This window comes from Perca fluviatilis, chromosome 20 (assembly GCF_010015445.1).
Source record: "Perca fluviatilis chromosome 20, GENO_Pfluv_1.0, whole genome shotgun sequence".
Taxonomy (NCBI): Eukaryota; Metazoa; Chordata; class Actinopteri; order Perciformes; family Percidae; genus Perca; species Perca fluviatilis.
In genome coordinates this window covers 25071636-25094719 of record NC_053131.1, presented here as the reverse complement: position 1 = coordinate 25094719, position 23084 = coordinate 25071636, and the positions used below count along the sequence as shown (strand labels likewise).

Sequence of the window (23084 nt, the reverse complement as noted above, 5' to 3'; positions counted from 1 at the left end):
TATTAACGAATCAAAGTCTCTAACCCAAGTCATGGGCATTTATTGTATTCATCCACTGTAGCTCTATTGTTCAAGGTTAGTTCATGTGGGTTGTTGTCAGGTCAGTCAATAAAACCAATCATCCTTGAATTTGCTCCATGTGGTACTGTCACTCTACCCTGTTGGCCACATTCAGACAGCATCACCAGAGCTAGCCCCACACGCACACACACACACACACAGCACACACACACGCACGCGCGCGCGCACCACACACACACACACACACACAACTGAGGTCAGGTCTTAGCATCATATTGGGCAGCTGCCATGTTACAGCTACAGCCCTATATGCGGTCCAATTTATGTGACCTGGATCTGTTGTAGAAGCAGTCTGGCAGTATGCAAAGCTTCATTTAAAGATATTTACAAAATTGTTATTTCGGAAACGCTGCACCTTACATGGTTTCCACTGACATAATGGTGATGTCATTGTTGTCTCTGATCAGCAGGTTTTATTATGCAGTCTTATTATGTATTCAATGTGGATCTGATCAGTACTACACTAGTTGTCTTTAAGTGGCTCTTAATCAGAAATGATTTTTGAGAATTTTATCAATTTTAGGCAAATAATGCTTGAAAATGAAATAAATAAGTATGCCTAAACTCACATTGCAGACAGACACATCTTACTAGAATTGAAAGAAAGGATGCTTTTCATAAGAAATTCTGCAACAAGCAACGGTTACATTACTAAACACTTTTAATTTTCCAACAAGGCTACTAGATCTGTTTTCCTAGCAGACAGACATTTCACAAAGAAACACTGTGGAATCAATAAATAAACAAGTACAAGTACAAATAGGTAGGGCACAGGGAAAGAAAAGAAAACCTACAGAAAAAATAATAACATCACAAAAGACCCAACAGCATCTTACAAACACAGCAGCTGACCAGTGAGCTAAGTAGGTACAGAGCTGGGGACAGACAAGGAACTATGGCGACTGGTTTCAGCGGCAGCCATGTTGGCTCCACACAGGAGATTGCCCCATTATTACATTTAACTGTTTAACAGCGACGGAAACCCACGGCACCAACATTACCTACACGTTTGTATCACTAAAAGCTCACTCCTACTTTGTTAAATGCCATCTTATTTATTCACCATCTTAAATAGTACGTGCTCCTGTGTCTGCACGGAGCCTATCAGACAACGGTACATTCCGAACTGTTGTCACATAAACACCTCAATATAGACTATGCTAAATTGTTAGCAGGAAGACTAATATCACATATCACTGTATATGCTGGCGCTCTATCATACACTATGTTGCACTAAATTGTGTATGCTGAAGTGATGTATCCCAATGACAAAGTACATTTAAATCAAGTCTCTTATCAGCATTTATTGTAGCTGCGCATGTAACAGTGAATTGAGAAAGTAACCTGCGGAATAAATGTTTTTAACTTTGACAACCAAACAAGCTTGGTTTCACAGTGACGACAGTTGAAATGAATTCTGCTTGACTGTGTGGTTTCACCTTAAATGGGCTAAGTGTGTGTGTGTGTGTGTGTGTGTGTATTGTTGCTACATATTAAGGTGAGGTCACAGACCATAGAGCTAACTAAAAAAAACTAACTAAAAAAAAAAACTTTAACACCTCCACTTTTTTAAGCTCATTTATGATGTCAAATGAGACGTCTGCATTTTTTTTTTTTAGAAGATTTTCAGCAATTTGACAGGAGGTCCCCAAACATGTCCACTTTCCATTTAACAGCCAAAATGTGAACGTCTCCTGTGAAGCTGCAGTGAAGACGTATGGGCTTGGAGATTCCTACTGTACAGAGCAGCTCTGTCCGTTGGCATCTTTGGTGCGCAGACACAGTTTAGGTTTGTAGTTTTCCAGGTACAGCAGCTGCTTGGAGTTGAACGCTCCGCGACGCTTCCTGACAAACATGAAAGAGACGATTAGATGCTAAAAACGAGAAACAACATTTCTAAAAACAATGACAGGTGTGTGAGCAATTTCCAGGGATGGTACTACTGAATATGGCATACATGAAAAGACAGAGCAGTTGTTGGTACAGTCAAGTAAAATGGAGAATCAGTATTTCTTACTCACAGTCTTATGAAGTGCACAGCATCTTCATATTCCATCCCACACTCAATTAGAGCCAGGGCCACCAACACGGGAGCTCTGAGGACAAACGACAAATAGATTAAAATTTTTTAAAAAGTACTACCATCTGTAGTCCTGTAGCCCTGTATGAAGCGCCCCCCCACACAAAAATCTAGTACCACAGAGCTTTATACTGTGCTACAACTGACAACAAATGTTGTGCATATCTGAAACAAAGAGTGAAAGAACACTGACTTGGGTCGACACTATTAATCTTGGCAAGCCGTTTATATGTAATAAAGTCAATATGTTAAATCCTGTGTCTATTGCATACTAACCGTCCTAATCCAGCAACACAGTGCACAGCCACACAGCTACCAGGCTCTTCTCTGAACTTTGTCTGCAGCAGGGTCAGCCAATCGTCAACCACCTGTTCTGGAGGGGCGGAGCCATCGTCAAATGGCCAATCCTGGAGGGGTGAGGGGGGGGGATATCAAGTCATTATTTGAGCTCATCAATTTGTTGCGACAACTTTTTTTTTTGGTTGAATGTAAACATTTTTGTTGAATGTCCAGAGTCGACCCTTAAGAGGTTTCTGTACTACAGAAAGATAGTAAAATGACTTCCAGGATCCAGAATGTTCCAGAAGTGTTTTTTTACTTGGACATTGTTTAGTTGCTATGCGTAAAGATTCCTGCATCAGTAACCTAAAGTAAAGATCAGCTGATGGCTTGCTGGGCCTACTGCTTCTAGGTTTCATTGCAGATGCACTGGAAGAACACCTTTTTTAAAACTGCTTCTGGAGGTATTTTAGCCTAGAAATCTAGACGCACCCTAGTGGCAGCAAATTTAATTTGCAGCCAGGGGGGTCTAGGCACTCTCCGTTGGCTTGCGAGCTGGAAAAACCAAACTCTGGTCAGGCCAATCACATCGTGTATAGAGTCGGTGGGCGGGCTTATGACTGCTGCTGCTGCTGGGAACAGCGGTCTTCCGGAAGACTTGGAGTTAAGCTTTTCATTGAAAAAAGAACAAAGAACGGCACAGAAATCATTCTTAAAAAAGGAAAATGTGTTCGGAGTTTTGCCGACCGGATACGGCAAAAGTTTAATCTATCAACTAGCTCCGCTACCTTCTTCGTTGCTCTGCCTGGTTGTAGCGCTATCCTATTGCGTGCGGAGGGAATTTGAAAGACAACCGTTTATTCCGCCCATCGGATTGAGCCCTGTCAATGGTGAGTTCCCAGACCCAACATCTTGATGTGGGTCTGTCTTGTCAGGCTAGATGCATTTGGTTATCTTGCAGAATATTTGTGCGTGACTGAACAGAAGTTGACATTTACTTTACTTTACATTGTTGGACTTTTTAAGACTTAATCTGGTGTGTATATATGTCACTTACCAGGACTTGTATACTTTCTTGTTCCACTGGTGTCTTGTCATATGTAGCAGCACACACTCTCACCAGGGTGTTTACTCCATATGCCTTTAGATCCTGCACATCAAAACACATTTTTTAACATAGCATGTCACTGTTGTTCCTTCTATAAATAAAAGAAAAGGAAGGATATACATGAATTAATAAAAATGTGTGCTACCTCTATAAACCTTCCCAGCTGTGCATTGGTGGGGTTGTGTGTAATGAGGAATCTCAGGCAGTCATAAGAGATCTCCACTGGAGCTGGTCGGTTCATTTTTGGACCCTCAAAGATTTATCAGTGCAGGGGGAAAAAAGATCCAAAACCGGTTGTGCTTCAAATAATAGTAAAGGAATCAACGTGAAAGTATTTTGATTGTGTAAAATAAAAAAGGAAAAATAAAAAAGAATTTCACTAAAATAAAAATCACTTCAATTCATTTCCCTAACCAATCTGTATGATTTATGGGCAACGACTGTAAATATGTTATCCCTTTGATGACAAAAAGTCTGAATAAAAAACAAAAAAGTCAAATTTCCTGGAACAGAAATTAGGGGGAGGGGGTGTTGGGGTCTAAAATGTTCTTGGCAATGAAGGAAAAAGTTAAATTGGCTTGGTTAAAAACAATTAAACTCTAGCACATTTGGGATCAAAAAGACTGCAGAAAGGATGCCCAAAGTCCAGGAAAAAATGAAGACAGAAAAAAAAGATCTGTCCTTCCTTTCTTTCAAATTTGCTAGCCCATTCAGAGAAGACTTGTACGAATCAGAGTAGAAGAAGAAAGGAGACGCAGGCAACGAGAAGAGCTGTGAGGAAATTCCTGGGATGAAACCAAAGCCTCTCCTACTCCCCAGGAAAGGTGACAGGCTGAAGGTTGGCTTGTCTTCATATGGGTTGAACAGGATGGCAGTAAGGACCTATGAGGACACGGAGATGGCCATTAAGTTATCATTCCATATTGGGTTTTGATTGAATATAATCTTTTTGTCTACTGACCTATTCTCAATAAAATGTTTTATCTGTGATTTTAGTGTGATCTGATAACCAATGCTGCATGGGTTGCTCGATTTTATAACTTCATGCATATGTTACTGTCTTTTTATAATAGGCCAACACTGGAAAAGGAATAGACTAGATATAGGGTTCATACGCATTTTAACCAATACTTTTCGGCAAATTTCCATGACTATGTGTTCCTGAAAATGTCAGTGGTCATTATACAAAACGAATACAAATCTGTGTTAAAGTTTACCCTCAGAGGTTTAACTATAAAATGAATGACAATTTATGTGGTTCATAGTGGGATTCATAATATCGCTCCCCGAATAGAATGTTGAGGTTAAGACGACGTGAAAATACATTTATTAATGACATATTATTTATGCTGTGTTAAAAACAAATTCCATGACTTTTCCAAAACTTTCTGGGTCTTTTTATGTTTCCAAAACCTTTCCAGGCCTGGAATTTGCATTTTTCAAATTCCATAACTTTTCCAGGTTTTTCAAAACAATGGAACCCTGTAGATATATATACGGACATGTACTTAAATCAGTATTCGTATCACTACTGATTCAGTGTACCTCTTTTTTTTTTTCATGATCTGCCTGGTGAAAACCACCTGCCTTTGTACTACACACCTGTGCACGCCAATCGCAGTGTTTGCGCCTAGCTGGTATCTCCTCTTCACTTGTCCACAATAAGCAGTAGGTGCTGGGCTTGGCAAAACTCCCCTCCGAGCCTCGCAAACGCCATACATGTGCAGCCTGAGAGAGACAAAGTAATGAACTGCAATGTGTAATGTAGTTAGTAGCTTTTAATTTGCACGGTATTACGAGAGGGGACTGTGTTGCAGTGACTGGTGGTAAATATACTCACTGCGATGAGAGCTGAGGAGATGGTTCATTGAGCGGACACAGGAAATTGTGACGGCTCCGGGATGTAGACACACCATTGATGATGATGCTGCTTTTCTGGGTCCTGGCTGACAACGGCCCGCTAGCGTGCTGCTAACCTGCTGCGTAAAGGAAAATATGTTATTAACATTGCTCAGTTAACGTTGCCTGGCTTTGCGCTAGCTCCTCCCTGCACGTGTTTATGATAACATTTTGTGGCACCATCTCCCTTTCCAAAACGTGACAATTATATTAGTTAATGTTGCTATCCCGTGTTATAAAGCCCGAGTAAAATTATCCACCAAGCAACGTGTATCTCTGCATAACAAGACATAAGATATAGATATATATATATATATATATATATATATATATATCCTGCCTGTTTTAACATGGAGTTTGGCGTGACATCATGTCTACACACGATAATAACGTGTAACAGTAAATAACAGTTAACGGTACATTAACGTTACTGCGTACACATCGCTAGAGGCTAACGGTAAATATCTAGCTGCCGCTAGCTTAGTTAATTATGTTATGCCTGTAACCTTAGCTACAGCAAAAGCGTTATCCGTGTTCAGAATGCATAGCTAATGTACGTTAGCTCGGGCGATGTTCTAACGTTAAATTACAGCCAGCAGCTAACGTTAACTGTTATAACGTTACCGGTGGCTGATTTTTTAAAAGGCACATAACGTTACATGAATGTAAGTTATACCGTTACCACAAAGGTTAGCTATAACATACCCAGTTTAAGACAAAATTATTTTCTAGCTAACGTGAAATGACAGCGAAACATAGCTAGTGGTCTCGTTAAAACAGGTAACATTAGCTAGTTACACAAGTAGTAACAGTTGCTACATCGACATTAAAACACACGACTGACATAGCTAGCTAGTTAACGTTACTTACAAAACGCAGTAGTTCACCGGAAAATCCAGATGCTTCTAATGACAGATAAGAGTCTGCAAACGAGACATGATGAACAGAAATGTCGAGTTAGCGACAATAAACAACAGCACTTCCGGTCACAGGATTTCAATAATAAAACAGATTTGTTTTAAATAAGGCATTCCGCTGTTTTGAAAAATCCTGGACATTTTATTTTGTAAGTGCATTTCCGGTATTATTCAGCCTGTCTCCTGCTAGTTTGACAAATTTCAATCAAATCACTGTAACGCTAAACTCAAAGCTCTGCTCAAGTCTTACTAACTTCACAATATGTTTTATTTTACAAAAGTGCTATTTTATGCCTCTTACTCTGTAAGAGAGGTTAGGTTTATTCAGACAAGTAGCTGAAATTTAAATTGATTGGTGTTGATATTCTTTGCCCTCTAAATGTCACATTTTTATTAATCCAGGCGTAACTGAAATACTAACTTTCTTAGTAGCCAATTTATTTAGGCTTATATACTGTATGATATTATAGGCTGCACGCAGGCAAATTGTAACTGTCAGCTGATATTGAAGTCGTTGCTGCCATCTACCGTTTACACACAACAAAGTCAATCTACCAACATGTAAAATGTATGACTGTATGTTTTTTTAAAGGGCTTTAAGTCAGTGAGGGGTTTTACCTAAAGTTCACATAGAAACACACAAAACTACAACTTTTAACGCGTTTTTGCCGCCTTAGGCAAAACTTGTAATGCATGCATCTTCCAATAAAGCCTTGTGTGTGATTTACAGCTTGATCTCTAACCTTTAGCCTGCTGGCATGACAGCACTTCCTAATTTTTTTTAACCATAAAATATTATTGTTGTTGTAAGGTAACTACACCACTAGATTTTCTCAAATGTTATTATTTGTTACATACATACATAGATGGTATCTTAATTTATTTTATTATTATTATACAACTATTCACAGCTTATGAACACTTCAGATTTCACATTTTGTCTTGTCACTTTCCATACATATAACATTTATTTGATGCAAATCGAGTTAAGTTACTGAAACTGTTTAATACAGTACTTTTTTTCGGATTTAATGCTTACTGAAACTGTTAAGTTTTGAAACTTAACAGTTACTGTTAAGTTACTGAAACTGTTTAATACAGTACTTTTTTTTTCGGATTTAATGCTGTTAGTCTTTTTATTTATTTTTATTTTACCTTTATTTAACCAGGAAGAGACTTATTGAGATTAAAAATCTCCTTTTCAAGAGTGTCCTGGCCGAGACAGGCACCAGTACAACCACACATACAGTACATACAAACACAAAATACGCAAAAACACCAAAAACATAAAACAACTGACACAGAAAATCTTTCAAAGTCACCCACAATCCTAAATACTTCAGGCAAAACATCTACATCCAGATGTGGCTGCCTCTAAGTCAATCAACATCCTCTTAAAAGCGACCAGTGAGACCAGCTCAGTAAGTTTCATGGATTTCTGTAAACTGTTCCAAGCAGAGGGAACAGCAAACTTAAAGGCTTTTTTTTCCCCAGCTCAGTTCTAATCTTTGGAACAGACAGAAGGAAAAGATCCTGGGAACAAACACTGATATAGGTCAGAAGGTAGGATGGAAGGAGACCTAAAATAGCCTTGATTATGAAGGTATGCCAGTGTTGAAGTCTCCATGTTGATAGAGAAGGCCATCCAACACGTTCATACAGTTCACAATGGTGAGTGAGGGCTTTCATACCAGTGATGAACCTCAGAGATCCATGGTATACAGTGTCCAGTTCATGTATGTATAAAACATCACCATAGTCAAGTACAGACATAAAAGTGGCAGCGACCAGCCTCTTTGTATATTCGAACGAAAGGCAGGATTTGATTCTGAAATAAAATCCTAATTTAAGTTTTAATCTTTTTGCTAGCTGCTGAATATGAAGGGTAAAAGAAAGGGATTCCTCAATTAAAATACCAAGATATCTGTACTTAGAAACACATTCAATTTTCGTACCCTGGGAAGTGAGGATTGAAGGGATTTGATTTAGATTTCGAATTAGAAAAAAGCATGACTTTGAGTTTTTTCTGCATTTAAAACAAGTTTTAAATGATAAAGATTCTATTGAAGTGTGTTAAAAGCTATCCGTGACTGGGAGAGGGCCTGGTCTGCGGTGGGTGCAGAGCCTGTTACTGTAAAAACACATTTGCATTACTCCCTTAGGGCCTCTTGGGTGTGTAACAGCATACAGGGTGTGGCATCTCTCTTTTTCTCTCTCTCTCTCTCTTACTCTTTTTTTCCTACACACATATAATTAATTTCAAAACACTTTATTTATCCCCGGGGGACAATTTGAAATATTAGTAGAACAGTAATACAGTAAAACAAGTTTAAGGTGTTAGGTTACAAGGCTCGTAGGGAGTAGAGTCTTCCTAAACTGAAAAAAGACATGTAAAGTCTGTGTGTGTGTGTGTGTGTGTGTGTGTGTGTGTGTGTGTGTGTGTGTGTGTGTGTGTGTGTGTGTGTGTGTGTGTGTGTTTGATGACGTAGCAGCTGCTGAATCTGGTTTGGCAGGATTTCTGAGGGAAGGCGAGAGAGCAGAGACAGACAGAGAGGAAAAAGCATCAGAATAGTTTAGTTTTTACTTCACTGTATTTAACTTGTCCTGTTAATCTTCTCCTGCTGGTGTCGACATATTGGGTTTTGGTATTTGAGTCCGGTTTCAGCACTAGGTAAGGTTGTTTTTGTTGGATTTTCATAAATTTTTTATCACATGCTTAAAGTCAGGACTGAACAGTAAACAAAAGACCGTAGCCGGTGGTGTTTAACTTGAACACAGGCTGGTGTTATTGTCCTTGAAGTTACTCAATCAAGATAATGCAAGTTGTTATTTATGCCAACATATGCAGAAAACATATGTGCATAATTCTACCTAAAAAAAAAAAAGACACAGGGGGGAGTGACGTTTCCATTTGCCATGACTAAGACACAAAGTATGGGGATATGTTGAGCAATCAGTATAAAGAAAATGTGGTTTTCATATAAAGTGTAGATTCAGCACACAGGCACATGCATTGTGGAATGTAGCCCTCTTAAAAGTTCAACATTTACACACACACACACACACACACACACACACACACACACACACACACACACACACACACACACACACACACACACACACACACACACAGATGTATGCTATATCAAGCAATTAATGGTAGATTTAATGCTTTCCTGAAATCAAAACAGTTTGCTCTGTTTACTAAATAATGAAGATCTAGAGTTTAATTTGCCACTATATCCCTTCACACAGCAATACAGGTATATTTCAATTCCATGCACATTTTTGTAAACAGTCACTGCCTGTCGGAGGTTAAAAAAATGCAAATATTAATGGCACTTACTGGATACCCGATTTGATGTTTAATACAGTAAAAGGTCATTGTCAGAGAAATATCACCCCAAGCCTCATTGCTGTGAAAACCTATTTTATTTAGCCTACGGTATATGACTAAACAAAGTGGCAATGGAGTTAATCCAGAGTTTAAAGTGTTAAAGCCGAAAAGCCCTTAGGGCTGAGCCACTCCTGTTTCGTGAAATCTAAATATTTTGCTCGTTTCTAAACAGTGCGTGATCCTGCACTGCTCCAGTAACCATACTGGTGGATGGTGTTACAAATTCCATATGGATTTTATTTCTCTTCATGACCAGTAATGTGTTGGGACTACAAGTATGATCACTGTGGGGTAAAACAACCAGGGAAATAGTGTAATTTGTATAACTGATGATTCAGTGTACCTCTACTCTACTGCTGCCCGTGGACTGTAATATTATAAAAACTGAGATTTCCATGATTTTTCCATGATCTACCTGTTTTAAGCCCCCAACGTCTACTAGGATTAGGCAATGGTTATGGTTATGGTTATGGTTAGGGTTAGGTGCCTTTTTTCTGAATCAACGGTCGCAGCGCTGCCTGGAAGGAGACGTTGGGGGTTTGAAACACCATCGGGTTAGGGTTAGGGTTAGAAATGGCGATAGGTGTAAACCGAGCCCTGGGTATCCTGCTCTGCCTTTGAGAAAATGAAAGCTCAGATGGGCAGATCTGGAATCTTCCCCTTATGAGGTCATAAGGGGAAAGGTTTCCTCCCCTTTCTCTGCTTTGCTTTTAATTGTTTTCTAATTGCTCTTTACATTTTATTTTTTTGTCTTTTAATGCTTTGAAATTGTTTTTAATTGTTTTCTAACTGTTTTTTAATGTGTCATGTAAAGCACTGAATTGCCTTGTTGCTGAAATGTGCTATACAAATAAAGCTGCCTTGCCCGCCCAGAGAATTTGGCCCAGCCATGTGAAAGAGAGAGACATCATTATTATTATTATTATTATTATTATTATTATATTTATGTGCTTGGTGGGGAGCAGTTGCCAGGCAACGAGTGGAGACTCAAGGAAGTTAGGTCAGAAATAGTCAAGCAAATTACCTCCCCTGAGTCAGCAAATTGTTTATTTACATTTCCAGATCTAGCTGTTTCCAGTCTTTGTGCTAAGCTAAACTAACTAAACTAACTAGCTGGCTCCAGCTCAGAATAAGCATATTTCCCAAAATGTGAAACTATTCCTTTGAATTTGGGGGGCGGGGGGGACACTGCAGCTAGCTGACAAAGACATTCATTTTCCACCCAGACTTTATCTTATCTGGCCTGTGTACATCTGTTATGGCTACTGAAGCAATAATCACACGTCATAAGTCATTCAGCTTAGATCTGTTTCTTTCGTCTCATCAGGGTGCGGAAACATAACCCTGTTTTCTTTCTTCCTCTCTGTTACAGGGTGTACTTGTTTCTATCACCCAGGCCAGCGTAGCAGCAGTGATGAACTGGTCGGGACTGGAGAGTCTGTTAAGTGGAGTCAATAAATACTCCACTGCATTCGGGAGGATCTGGCTGTCCATGGTGTTTGTCTTCCGTGTGCTGGTGTTTGTGGTGGCAGCGCAGAAGGTTTGGGGCGACGAGAGCAAAGACTTTGAGTGTAATACTCGACAGGTAAGATGAACACAGGAACAACACTGTTTTTTTTCTCTGCAGACACTTATGTACCTTTAATTGTTAATCAGTTTATTGCAGAAATTAGTTTCCCACTAGGAGGCAACTCATTAAGTTTTAATGATTAAGACTCACATGACACAAATAACACTTTACTTGTGACTAGGAGTACTACTCAACTAGTGAAAACACTCATTTTTGCTGTGGCTGTGGTGGGAGCTTTTCTATAATCTGAAAAAATACCCCAAGAACACAGTACAAAACTGTGTGATTGTAGTGGAATGTGTAAATTCCTTTGACACACTCCTCTCTCCTATCTCTTTTCATCTGTGTGCATCCATGTCCCAGAAATGCTTGTTACTAACTTAGCTCTGGGGAGCTTATTCCCCGGAGTCCTTATGTTTTTTTCGCCCAGCAGTTTTCCACCTAAATCATGGTTGCAACTGTCTCCGTTGTCCTGCTCCGCGCCCTGCTACGCCCTGCTACACCCTGCTACACCCTGCTACGCTCTGCAGTGCCCTGCTATGCCCTGCTATGTCCTGCTATGCCCTGCTACACCCTCCTACGCTCTGCAGTGCCCTGCTACGCCATGCTATGTCCTGCTATGCCCTGCTACACCCTGCTACGCTCTGCAGTGCCCTGCTACGCCCTGCTATGTCCTGCTATGTCCTGCTACACCCTGCTACGCTCTGCAGTGCCCTCCTACGCCATGCTATGTCCTGCTATGCCCTGCAGTGCCCTGTAACGCCCTGCAGTGGCCTGCTACACCATGAACTACTACAACTACTATTTCTAGTCATAGTTCCATTATCTTTATTGTGACTATTATTGCCACTGTTCATCACACCCCCAACCGGCACCGTCAGACACTGCCTACCAAGAGCCTGGGGTCTGTCCGAGGTTTCTCCCTAAAAGGAAGTTTTCCTCACCATCCGAGGTATCTCCCTAAAAGGGAATTTTTCCTCGCCACTGTCGCACTAAATGCTTGCTCTTGGGGGAATCACTGGAATTTTTGGGTCTTTGTAAATTATAGAGCGTGGTCTAGACCTACTCTATCTAAGTATTGATTGAAATTGAATTCATTAGGAAATTACTTGGGATTTAAAGGGTTTTAAGGGCTAGGCATTCAGTGCAGGCAGCCTTACTAAAGAAATGTGCTGACTTTTTTGTACTTTGACACATTCGTAAGTTTACACCTGTGACTAGAATATTGGTAAATCCTCTCTCGTCAATTCATTGAGTTCGCATAATGTTTTAGCATATACAACACAATTTAACTGGCTGGCAACCTGTATATTTATTAAAGCAAATCTTTTATAGCCTCCTTCAAGTATGTAATCCTAATTGAAATCAACTGCAAAATGCTAATTTTAAATTAAAACTTTTGTCTTTATATTAGTCTGTAAGTCTTGCAGGGCAAAAGTTCCTGTTTGTTTTTGTTAAGTATCTATTTCACAGATTCCCTAAAAAGGGGCAGCAAGTGTAAATGTATTTCTACCAGTATAGAGGCATTATAACCTTCATTACTTCCTCCAGATGGCACTTAATTCTGGCCGAACTGGTTGTATTGTTTTGTATTCATCATTTCATGACAGTTGCATTAGCTGTGGTATGAAATAAACGTATTGCCTCTTTGAAAAACCCCTAGTTTTTTTTTGTATCTTTTTATTTTTATCTCTGGCACAATGCAACAACTTATGCTATCACTCATTTTACCCATCTGAGACATTACAGTACTTGTAGAAAAAGTCTTTTGAAGTTATTTTACTTTATTTTCCAGCCTGGCTGTACCAACATCTGCTATGACCACATCTTCCCCATCTCCCATATCCGTCTGTGGGCACTGCAGCTGATTTTTGTCACCTGCCCGTCTCTGATGGTGATGGCTCATGTTAAATACCGCGAAGGAAAGGACATGAAACATGTGCAGCTGCACCCCGGCTCTCACCTGTACGCCAACCCTGGCAAGAAAAGAGGGGGGCTGTGGTGGACCTATCTGCTGAGTTTGGTCTTCAAAGCTGGATTTGACACATCATTTCTTTACATTCTGTATCGGATATACCACGGATATGACTTGCCCAGGTAAGGCTCTTAACTTTTCAAATGATTTCAAACTTGATATTTTAATCATCTTCAGCATTACAGACAGAAACATGAAAATTGAAGAGAACAGCCAAACCGATTAGCTATTGAATTTCTATTCATCTCTACCCTTTTTTTTGGTTTTTAGGTTATCCAAGTGTTCACTGGACCCATGCCCTAACACCGTGGATTGCTTCATTAGTCGTCCAACAGAGAAAAAGATCTTCATGTTGTTCATGGTTGTATCCAGCGCGCTGTGCATCTTCATGTGCATCTGCGAGATGGTTTACCTCATCGGCACGCGCATTGCCAAATTGTTAAGGATCCGCCGAGACAACGAGAGGTTCCTATTTGCTGAGCAGCATGAGCTCACCGACATGGCCCCACGTAGGTCTCAGTATCGTAGGACTGATCCCACATTGACAGACAGCCAGCTCAGTTTAAACAAGAAGGAGAAGATCAGAGAAGGTGGTAAAAGTACGGCCCTGTAAGGAGGTTTGTCTCTAACGGGTGGCTACACAACAGGACCAAAAGTTACCTGATGAAGTTGTTGAACTAAAAGACTAATAAAAGGACCGATCCTGTGTATCGTGACCCAGCTGAACATGAGACATTCATCACTCTCCTTTGAAAGGATCTCCAACCCTGGCTGGTTGTATGTTGCAGGACACTTTAAAGAAGAGGAGTACTATAGTATTTCAATCAGGAGTGACAAGTGAATGAAGTAAAGATGAATGTTTATTATAACAGGTGATATGTGATATTTAAGTTTTGCTAGAAAGTCTTTGGTGCTTGGACTCTACAGGGAGATTTGTAACTGAGGGGCATACCCTGAGCAGCAAGCCAGATAGCCAGCCAGATTTTGATCACAAATCAACGTCAATATGTCATTTTAATTACATGTAACACCTTAGAGTAAGTATTGTAAATAACAACAACACTGTTAATAGCTTTACTAATTGTGCAACTTAGAAAAAGATTGCATCCGGGTCTCTTTGCGTTCATATTTCTTCCACTAAAGGGACCAACATGCTGCTGGGAATTTAATGCGCTGATGCCCCACACGAAGTGTTGGGTTGTCAATGTGAGTTGTTTAACTCATTGCAAAATTGAACCATTGCACTAAATCTAGATTTGGATATTTTTTCAGAGGATGTTAGCTGGCAGAGTGATGAAAAAAACACTTTTTCTGGGATTTGGGGTGTTTGGGTGTTATTTTGTGTCTCTGGTGCTTCCACACACATACAAACTTTGGAAAAAAAATCCATCCATGCTGTTTTGAGTGAGATACGGTTTCTGAATGTTTCCTGCCTTCAGTCTCCGGGTGAGCTGTTCAAAATCGGCTCGGACTGTGACGTCACAATCCGAAACGAGCTGGCTAACCACAACCGTTAGCTCGTAGCGTTAGCGTTAGCATGCTACCTCGTTCTCAATAGCAAAGCACTGCTACAACACACACAAGTTCACCATAATCTACAAAAGAACTACTTACATGTGCGCCCTCATTTAGAAGTCTCCCAGCTAACACTGCCTTGTAACTGACCAAAGTTGGAGAAACAGCCTTTCTTTTACTGTCTCTAGAGTTAACTAGCTGACATGATCTACATCTGAGCTACTGCGAATGTGCAAGTGCAATCAAAGATAGTACAAAAGAAGAAGAAAAGAGGTCTCACTCTGTAGCTAAAACAGAAACCAGGTGAAAAGAGGATCTGCAGCAGTGAGAGAGAGCTGTGCAGTACAACAAAAATATGGTGTTTTTTGAAAATTAAACCATGTAAACCTATTCTGGTACAACCTTAAAATACAGTTATGAACCTGAAAATGAGCATAATATGGGCGCTTTAACAGGAGAAGGCCATGTGTACTTTCGCCTTTGGTTATATCCCCAGACACAGAACAGACTACTTCTGTTCTGACTAATGAGTCAACTGGAATGTCATAATGTGGTCCAATAGTTTCTTTTAAGACTTTTTTTTACCCATACAGTGCTGTATTTAATCGCTTGTAAAATTTTAAAAAATGTTGATCAAGACAGAGACTGTCCTCCCTCGAAAAATGACCCCATAGGTTGTTTGTACAAGCAGCACTTACGACCCATATTTACATTTATTGGAAAGGCTGATACGTAAGTGGCCTGAAGTTTAAATACTGATGCGTTGGCGTGTGCGTCGATCTCTTAGCAGGGCCGGCATGCGTGTGTGTGAGTGGGGAGTTTGTGGTAGAGCGAGTGAGAGAGAAATCTGTAGCAGTGACGTTGTGTGCCCTTACTGTTGTGTGTTTGTCAGTGTGCATGGGTCCGTGTCGTGTGTCCCCGTCTGCTTTGGATCTGAACTGGATTAGTTTGTGAGTGGGTAGGGGAATTAAAGGGAAGTGACACACATGTTTTTCCACTATGCTTTGTCCACCATGCCCTGAAATTTTAAATGAAAAAAGTTGGAGAAAAAAGAAAAAAAGAAATCTGTAGCAGGAAAAGTTAACCCTCTCCTTGATTTTATGTTGTTTATGGAGAATCTCTATCTAGGCTATCTAAAGAATATCTATCTATCTATCTATCTATCTATCTATCTATCTATCTATCTATCTATCTATCTATCTATCTATCTATCTATCTATCTATCTATCTATCTATCTATCTATCTATCTACAATGTAAAACTTTTCACCGTAAATTTACAGTAATATACTGGCAGCAGCTTCACCAGTAAACTAAAGTAAAAGAAAATGTGTTTGTTTATGTTTCTTACTATAATATTTGAATTTACAATAATATACTGGCTGCAGTGTAATTCCCGCCTTTCCCTTTATTTTCCCAATTGGTATGGTATTAACAGTAAATACCTGTAATCTGTCACATTCGCAGACAGTGCTATGATATTATTATTTTCTCCCAGAATGCACTGCCATTTACAGTATGATCCTGCAGAACAATAATAATATAATAATAATAACAATAATAATGTAAATTTACATCAAAGGTTTACAGTGATCTATCTATCTATCTATCTATCTATCTATCTATCTATCTATCTATTGGCATTTTGATGATTTGGTCTAAAGATCAGTTCTACATTTTGAAAGGGACAAAGGGTAAAAGAAGCAGCCACGGTGAACCCTTATTGATCAATTATCAAGGTATGAACACCCATAGCATGTACCCCAATAGACATTAGTAGAACTGTTGCTGCCTTCAAGTGCATCTTAAAACAAAATGAAATAAGGCTTTTCACACATTTGACAGTATTTGAATACTAACATAAACTGGATTCTTTGACTTACAAAAAACTAAAAGTTATAACCGACCAGTCTGATTCTGGTAATGCTGTAGCAGCCGGCTGTTGTTTTCATGTGATTTAATGAAGGTAAATAGAGTCAGCGGCCCTGCATAATGGCCGAGTATCAACATACGCATATTTTGTCTGCATGTTTCTGTCTATGTGCGTACACACTGTCTTAGTCATGAATCTCCAGTTGGATCTGGCCCCTAGATTCAGGACATGTGTAGTTTAGCTTAGCTTAGCATGTCTGAAAACATTGACACAGAGCAGAAAAATATTTTATACCAAACCAAAAAAAGTATAAATTGAGTATATAAAATAGTTAATAGCTTTAGGAACAGGCAAATTACACCTCTTCTTTTTGTGAAATATTACAAAAACAGCTGCAATCCCATTGAATTGTGATATTTAAAGCGTTTCATACTTTTACGTAAGCATCAAGAGTAAAGTTTTCTTCAGTCTCGCAAAACTGAACTCCAATGTAACGCCACTAGAGTGTGCTGTAGTTCAATCAATGAGACGATCAGTTTTGATACCGTATGTGTATGTTTTTACTGCATGATACTACATACATGTCAACTTTGTTCCATTATGTTGGCTAAGAACATTCAGGTCCAAAAAGCATCTGACCGAATTTGCTTTAAATGGCTTTACCTCTTAATAGCATCCACATTATTTATTACATGCCAATGTTGATGGTAACTGTATTTATTACATACACTTAACTTTGGGTAGACATATTAGAAACACATATAGCCATCTAAGGCTTTACTGCTGGAGGTGACTGCAGTGATGTGAGTAAATACTGCTCTCCAGTGTTCATAGTGAGAAACTCAGTAGTATTTCAGTAGGACTATTTAAAATAACACTGCTATCATTATTACATTCATATTTATTATTATATCATTGTTATTTCTAACAACAATACTGCCTTCAGGTGTTAACCCCCCCCCCCCCTAAAATATGGCTTCTCACTATCCTCTTCTCACCCTTTAGCCTTTGTTGGACGTAAAATGGATTCTGTTGCTTACCAAACGAAAAGCTTGACTTCCCAGACACAGATATATACCTGCAACTATTATTTTTGTGCCAGACTGACTCTTCTTTCTCATCTCATGTCAATGTAACAGTTAAATGAAATGAAAATAACCGACGAGGATGGGATTCGAACCCACGCGTGCAGAGCACAATGGATTAGCAGTCCATCGCCTTAACCACTCGGCCACCTCGTCTGCCGCTACAAGCTAATTAGCTCCTAATATGTCGATTCATATTAGATTTCATATTTTACACGTTTCAATCATGTGTCGGGCATATTTGGGGCCGCTTAACATTTCGGTGGCCGTTGCTGCTCTTAAGCCAAAAGTGGTTGCAGGAACACGTGCATGCCAAAATCTACCTACACGCCTTAATATAACGCTGTATAGACCTAGCTAAAGATGCTACGAAAAAAGCTAAAACATGCCTAGTAATCCCTAAACACGAGCAACGTGTGAAATCGATGTTAACGTGTTAACTATAAACTGAAAGCAAACACGGTGCAGAATCACATATGCCTACAATACATATTTCTGTCCACCAAGGGGAGCCAGAGACCAACAAATAAAATTAGCTATTTTAAGAATCTGATTAACAATGGATTATTCAAGTGGGTCTTACTCTAGCATTTGATGGCCACATGTCAAATATGTTGCCACAATTACTGGAATTGTTGGGTCTTTGTAAATTATAGTGTGGTCTAGACTAGAGATGGTCCGATACCATTTTTTGCTTCCCGATACCGATTCCGATACCTGAACTTGCGTATCGGCCGATACCGAGTACTGATCCGATACCAGTGTGTCATATATTTTATTATGTTTTAACAACTGTATACTACTAACCCTGTATGGATGTGATATTATTTCTATCTTTGTTGTCTGTCTGGCTCAGGTTAAACTCTTTGTGAAACATGAACAAACACAAACAATGAATGCCACAGAACTTTCTTTTATTATCCAGTTTGACAGTCAGTTATAACGGAAAAAGAACATATATAAACTACTTTAACGTAGATTTTCTTTAGGGCTTTATTAAGTGGTATCGGATCGGTGCATAAACTCCAGTACTTCCCGATACCGATACCAGCGTTTTAGGCAGTATCGGAGCCAATACCGATAACGATACCAGTATCGGAACATCTCTAGTCTAGACCTATTGTAACTGTAAAGTGTCTTGACATAACTCTTATGATTTGATACTATAAATAAAATTTAATTGAATTATGTAAGAAATCCTATTATGACACTTCATGTCCTCTCACCCTGCTAGATATGCATGCAGCTATTTGGATTCCAGAATTCTAAGGTTTATTTGTCATACACACACACACACAGGTAATTTGTATAAGGAAATACAATAAAGCGCACTCCTAAACGTGCTTAAAGAGTAGCATGAAAAAAAAAATATCTAAACAATAAATATTGAATATATGCAAATTTTTGTCGTTATTCCAAATATTTATGGCACAACATTGGTGCAGGTGTGACCTCATATGTAGAAAATCAAGTATGACTCCGGCACATGCAACGTTTCATGTTTCCTGTAATTTAGCATTTCACCCTCTATGGTTGGGTCTGGAGTTCAAAGCAACATTGACGTTTTTATTGCTGCCATTTTCATAAGTTTTTTTTTTTTTTTTTTTTAAATCTTAACCTTGGAAGTTAATCCAGCCGGCTAGCTCGACTTGATATAAAGTGTGTTTATACCTCTCATTTAGTATGAATCATGGTTGATTTAAAAGGACTTTTCATCTAAGACCGTATGCCTTCTTTGATACAGTTTATTATAAAATTGTTTGTGTATGCATGATGTAGTAACTGTAGTAACTGACCCAACCTCTCAAAAAGACTAAAAAACAAAAACAGCTTTGAGTGTGTCTTGAGGTGTGAATCACAAGAGGAAACGCAGACCGAGGGGATCGAACATTTATTTACCCTTATTAAAAGTTACAATAAAACCATTAACATCTTCAAACGATAGCAAAATAAAGAGAACCAAAAATATTGGCCAAAACATATTTACAGAGACAGTTTGCAGATAAAAAGCTCACATTTTGTACACAACCCCAACCCCTGCATTATAAACTCTGAAATGTGAACACTGCAATACTCAAGAAGCTCGAATGTGGTTTTAGCCAGAAAAAGAATCGAAATGCACGAACAAAGACATTGCTCCCCTCCTCGATTTTCACTTTTCTATACATGACAAAATACTTGAAATTTGGGGGTAAAACATAGGAATGTAGAATTCTAAAAATCAATTAATAAGATCTTTTGAAAAGGTTTATGTGTCCATATAACAGTCATTTCGAGTGAATGAGATGGTCTGTCCCGCTTCGCCAACGGTGACAATTTTTAGATCCCATAAAAGATGAGAAAGAGAAATAAAGTGTTATAGGGCTGCCACGCTGTTTAAAAAAAAAAAAAGGATGCTTCTCCATGAACTGGGAAAATAAGTCAGTATTCCTGATTCGCTCCACATCCAATCCATTACCTTCGCCACCACGCCAGTCCCTGTGTGTACCATGAGGGGGCGACGCACGCCGACACTTCATCATGAGAGGGCCCGGTGAGATTCCGTCTGTCGAAGAACTAATAAAAAAAGGCAGTGAACTGGTGGTTGAATCAGCAAACGTGATATATCCTGTCTTCTTTTCTAGTTTTGTTTATAACTTTAAGAACGTGGCACGTGTCTCTCATATATATATTTATATACTTTAATCTTGGAAAAAAAAAAAAAATCAGTTCACATGGCGACAAGTCACTCTGCCTTGGCCTCGCCCTCAGAGGCTGCAGGTGTCGTGTCCTCAGCAGGGGCGGCGGCAGCAGCAGCAGCAGCCGCCTCCTCGGCCGGGGCGGCCTCTGTGGGTGGGGCCTCCTCCGCTGCCTTGGTCTCCCCCTCAGGTGCAGCGTCGGCAGCGACCTCGTCCGCTTTGGCCTCGGCGGCCGGCGTCTCCTCTTTGGTTTCCTTGGCTGCGTGGCCGTTCTCGTCGCGGCTTGTCCTCGGTCGTGGGGGAGGCGACCTCCTCTTTGCCCTCCTCGCTGCCCTTCTTGTTCTTTTTCAGCGAGATGCCCTTGAACTTGAACGAGTTCTTCAGGGAGAACTTCTTCTTCTTCTTGCCCTCCTTGGCGGCCTCGCCCTCCGTTTTGGCGGCGTCGCCCTCGGCTGCGGGAGCGGGTTCGATGGCGTCGCCGGTGCCGTTTTCGCCCTCCTTGGCTGGTTCGGCGGTTCCGTTTCCATCTGCGGCGGCCGCTTCCCCGTCAGGCTTGGCAGACACGTCGCCGTTGGTTTTGACGTGGCCGTTCTCCTACAACGTAGAGTAGAGGACTCATTATTAGTCGTGGATTAAAGTAATCAAACTCAGTCAAAAATAAACACACTGCCTCTGGAAATGGAAAAAAAAATCACTCAACTATACAAATGGATAAAATGTACATGACATGTACAACATTCCAAATTAATCTTAAAGAGATATGGCATATGACAGATTAGCATTAGCCCATTTACTCCAATAGTTAATCCATGTAATACTTGAGGAAAGCTGCTTGTCCTAACAGTGGTTCAGGGGGAGGAACTCAACAGCTGTTTGCATGACTCTAAGCAGACACATGGGGGCAGTAGTGCTGCACCTAAACGTCAACACAGTCAGCAAGTTGGGGAACAAAGGAATCCCCATGAAACCTGCTTTCCGCTCTCATCCAAAGAGCTGCAGCTCCCATCTACCACTGCTCGCTCTCTTTCTCTCTCTGCATGAGATCAGTGTGGCCACAATACAGCCAAGCACACATCAGTCATGACACAGGCAAGCCAATGTCAGTTTAAGAGTCAAATTCAATGACTCGACGCATCCATAAATATGAGAGAGGGGTCTATGTTATGAACGTGCATCACAAAATGCATCTCCTGATCTGGGGTCAGACTCAAGGAAGCCACTTGTTTATAAACTCTCCCACTAATCAGCAATGAATCACAACTACTTAACTATACGGGACAAAATGTATAAAAGTTGGGGCAAAAAGGGGGGCTTAAACTGGCGCCAGTCCGCGCTTTGTTTGCAACTCCGCAAAAAGCGCCTCCAGCCAGAGTGCATTTGCATCCTTTGCACCGTCCTTTTGTTCGACGTAAGGGCGACTACCTCCCCGACTAGAGCCAACTCATGAGAGAGAACACGGTCCAAAAACACATTTCGACTCGAATCTGTCGTTCTCGCGTACAAACTGGGGGTAAAATTGCCCCTTCGGGACCAGCGGAGAAAATTAACAAAGACTGGTCTGGTGCACGCTGAGCGGGGACGAGCATGGCCACTCGACGGCTGCTCCGATGGAGGTCCCCTGGATTTAGTTATTTAATTCAAAACTGACTTGCTCTAAATCCATGTGGTTAACAGAGGACCAAGTTTGCGCTCGGTGAGGAGTGTGAAAGAGCAACAGCTAGACTACCAGAGCAGCTCTGAGCCCCGCCGTGCCACCCATGCTGCCAGTGGGCGTTGGGTGCCATGTGGCTCCCCGCTGATGCTCGGCATGTCAGGCCTAACTGTACTCACCTGGCCGTTGGCTTTGGCAGCAGCAGGGTCGGCGTCGGCTTTCCCCTCAACAGCTACTCCACCCTTGGACAACTGGGCTCCCATTTTATATATATTTTTTTTCCTTTTAGGTGTTCTGAACAAAAAAGAAAATCGAAAAAGAAAAACCTCGAGGAGTTTTCGAGATTTAAAAATCCAGCTCTGGGATGGGTAATATCTTTGCCAAAGAGGTGAAAAATCCGACCGGATCTCCTTCTCCTTAGCTAGGTCTGGAAACGACAAGATCCCACTGCAGTTAGTGTGGTCGCCACGGCGGCTGAGCTCAAATTAAAGGATGTCGGTGATGAGGCTGTGAGTATTTCAACCGCGCCTCAAAATCGACCAGAGACTCCTCCCATGGGCGTGACAGCCGGGCTTTGTCCAATCAGCAGCCGGGGGCTGGGCCTCCTTAACCCCCTGTCTTTTTCTTCATTTTTTTTTTTAAAAGATTTTTTTTGGGGGCATGTTTAGGCCTTTATTTCCACAGGACAGCTGAAGGATGATCAGCAAGACTTTTTCCACTGTTTCACATGTCTGGAAGATTTTGGGGCATTTTGAACTTTTTAGGGCCTGAGCACAATTAGCGCCCCCTACAAAATTTCTAAGATGTAGCCCTTACAGTATGTTTCACCTAGATGTATGAAATTTGGTAGGCATTTAAATCATGTCCATACTTAAAAAAAAAAAAAAAGCATCTAGGAGCCATACCCTAAACACAACAGGAAGTCAGCCATATTGAATTTTGTTTACCATTTGCAGGCACTGTACTTTAACGAA

General features: G+C 40.4%; 3 protein-coding genes and 1 non-coding gene across 5 annotated transcripts; 1 reads left to right on the top strand and 3 right to left on the bottom strand.

The window, feature by feature from the left end:
* Window positions 1–724: 724 nt before the first annotated feature.
* On the bottom strand, window positions 725–6430 carry LOC120549633 (protein tyrosine phosphatase type IVA 2-like). Of its 2 annotated transcripts, none has more exons than XM_039786672.1 (8): window positions 6318–6430; window positions 5389–5524; window positions 5151–5276; window positions 3694–4430; window positions 3498–3590; window positions 2438–2568; window positions 2103–2177; window positions 725–1926 (listed from the first exon to the last, which is right to left on the bottom strand). In XM_039786672.1, exons 4-8 carry the CDS (start codon window positions 3787–3789, stop codon window positions 1815–1817), a joined length of 507 nt encoding a protein of 168 aa, XP_039642606.1. In that variant the 5' UTR covers window positions 3790–4430; window positions 5151–5276; window positions 5389–5524; window positions 6318–6430; the 3' UTR covers window positions 725–1814. The 2 variants fall into 2 exon arrangements, with proteins under 2 accessions (XP_039642606.1, XP_039642605.1); XM_039786671.1 differs by having other exon boundaries at window positions 5389–5527; window positions 6318–6423.
* Window positions 6431–8868: 2438 nt separating this feature from the next.
* On the top strand, window positions 8869–14687 carry LOC120549632 (gap junction beta-4 protein-like). Its single transcript, XM_039786670.1, has 4 exons — window positions 8869–9035; window positions 11137–11349; window positions 13130–13431; window positions 13580–14687. Exons 2-4 carry the CDS (start codon window positions 11179–11181, stop codon window positions 13920–13922), a joined length of 816 nt encoding a protein of 271 aa, XP_039642604.1. The 5' UTR covers window positions 8869–9035; window positions 11137–11178; the 3' UTR covers window positions 13923–14687.
* Window positions 14688–17855: 3168 nt separating this feature from the next.
* On the bottom strand, window positions 17856–17937 carry trnas-gcu. The gene has a single exon. It is a non-coding gene; the product is annotated as a tRNA-Ser (tRNA).
* A 1718-nt stretch (window positions 17938–19655) lies between these two features.
* marcksl1a (MARCKS-like 1a) lies at window positions 19656–22612 on the bottom strand. Its single transcript, XM_039786778.1, is given in 3 exon segments — window positions 19656–20737; window positions 20739–21053; window positions 22290–22612. Coding segments are annotated over 3 exon segments (630 nt in total). The 5' UTR covers window positions 22374–22612; the 3' UTR covers window positions 19656–20506.
* Between the last annotated feature and the right edge of the window lie 472 nt (window positions 22613–23084).

What these genes read in the sequence shown, in the direction of transcription:
- LOC120549633 (XM_039786672.1), bottom strand. Translation starts at nt 3,789, where the DNA reads ATGAACCGACCAGCTCCAGTGGAGATCTCTTATGACTGCCTGAGATTC. An exon ending in AGCTGGGAAGGTTTATAGAG is followed by an intron (nt 3,591 to 3,693) that starts GTAGCACACATT and finishes TTTGATGTGCAG; the next exon opens with GATCTAAAGGCATATGGAGT. An exon ending in TGTGTTGCTGGATTAGGACG is followed by an intron (nt 2,178 to 2,437) that starts GTTAGTATGCAA and finishes GTTTGTCCTCAG; the next exon opens with AGCTCCCGTGTTGGTGGCCC.
- LOC120549632 (XM_039786670.1), top strand. Translation starts at nt 11,179, where the DNA reads ATGAACTGGTCGGGACTGGAGAGTCTGTTAAGTGGAGTCAATAAATAC. An exon ending in TTGAGTGTAATACTCGACAG is followed by an intron (nt 11,350 to 13,129) that starts GTAAGATGAACA and finishes TTTATTTTCCAG; the next exon opens with CCTGGCTGTACCAACATCTG. An exon ending in CACGGATATGACTTGCCCAG is followed by an intron (nt 13,432 to 13,579) that starts GTAAGGCTCTTA and finishes TTTGGTTTTTAG; the next exon opens with GTTATCCAAGTGTTCACTGG.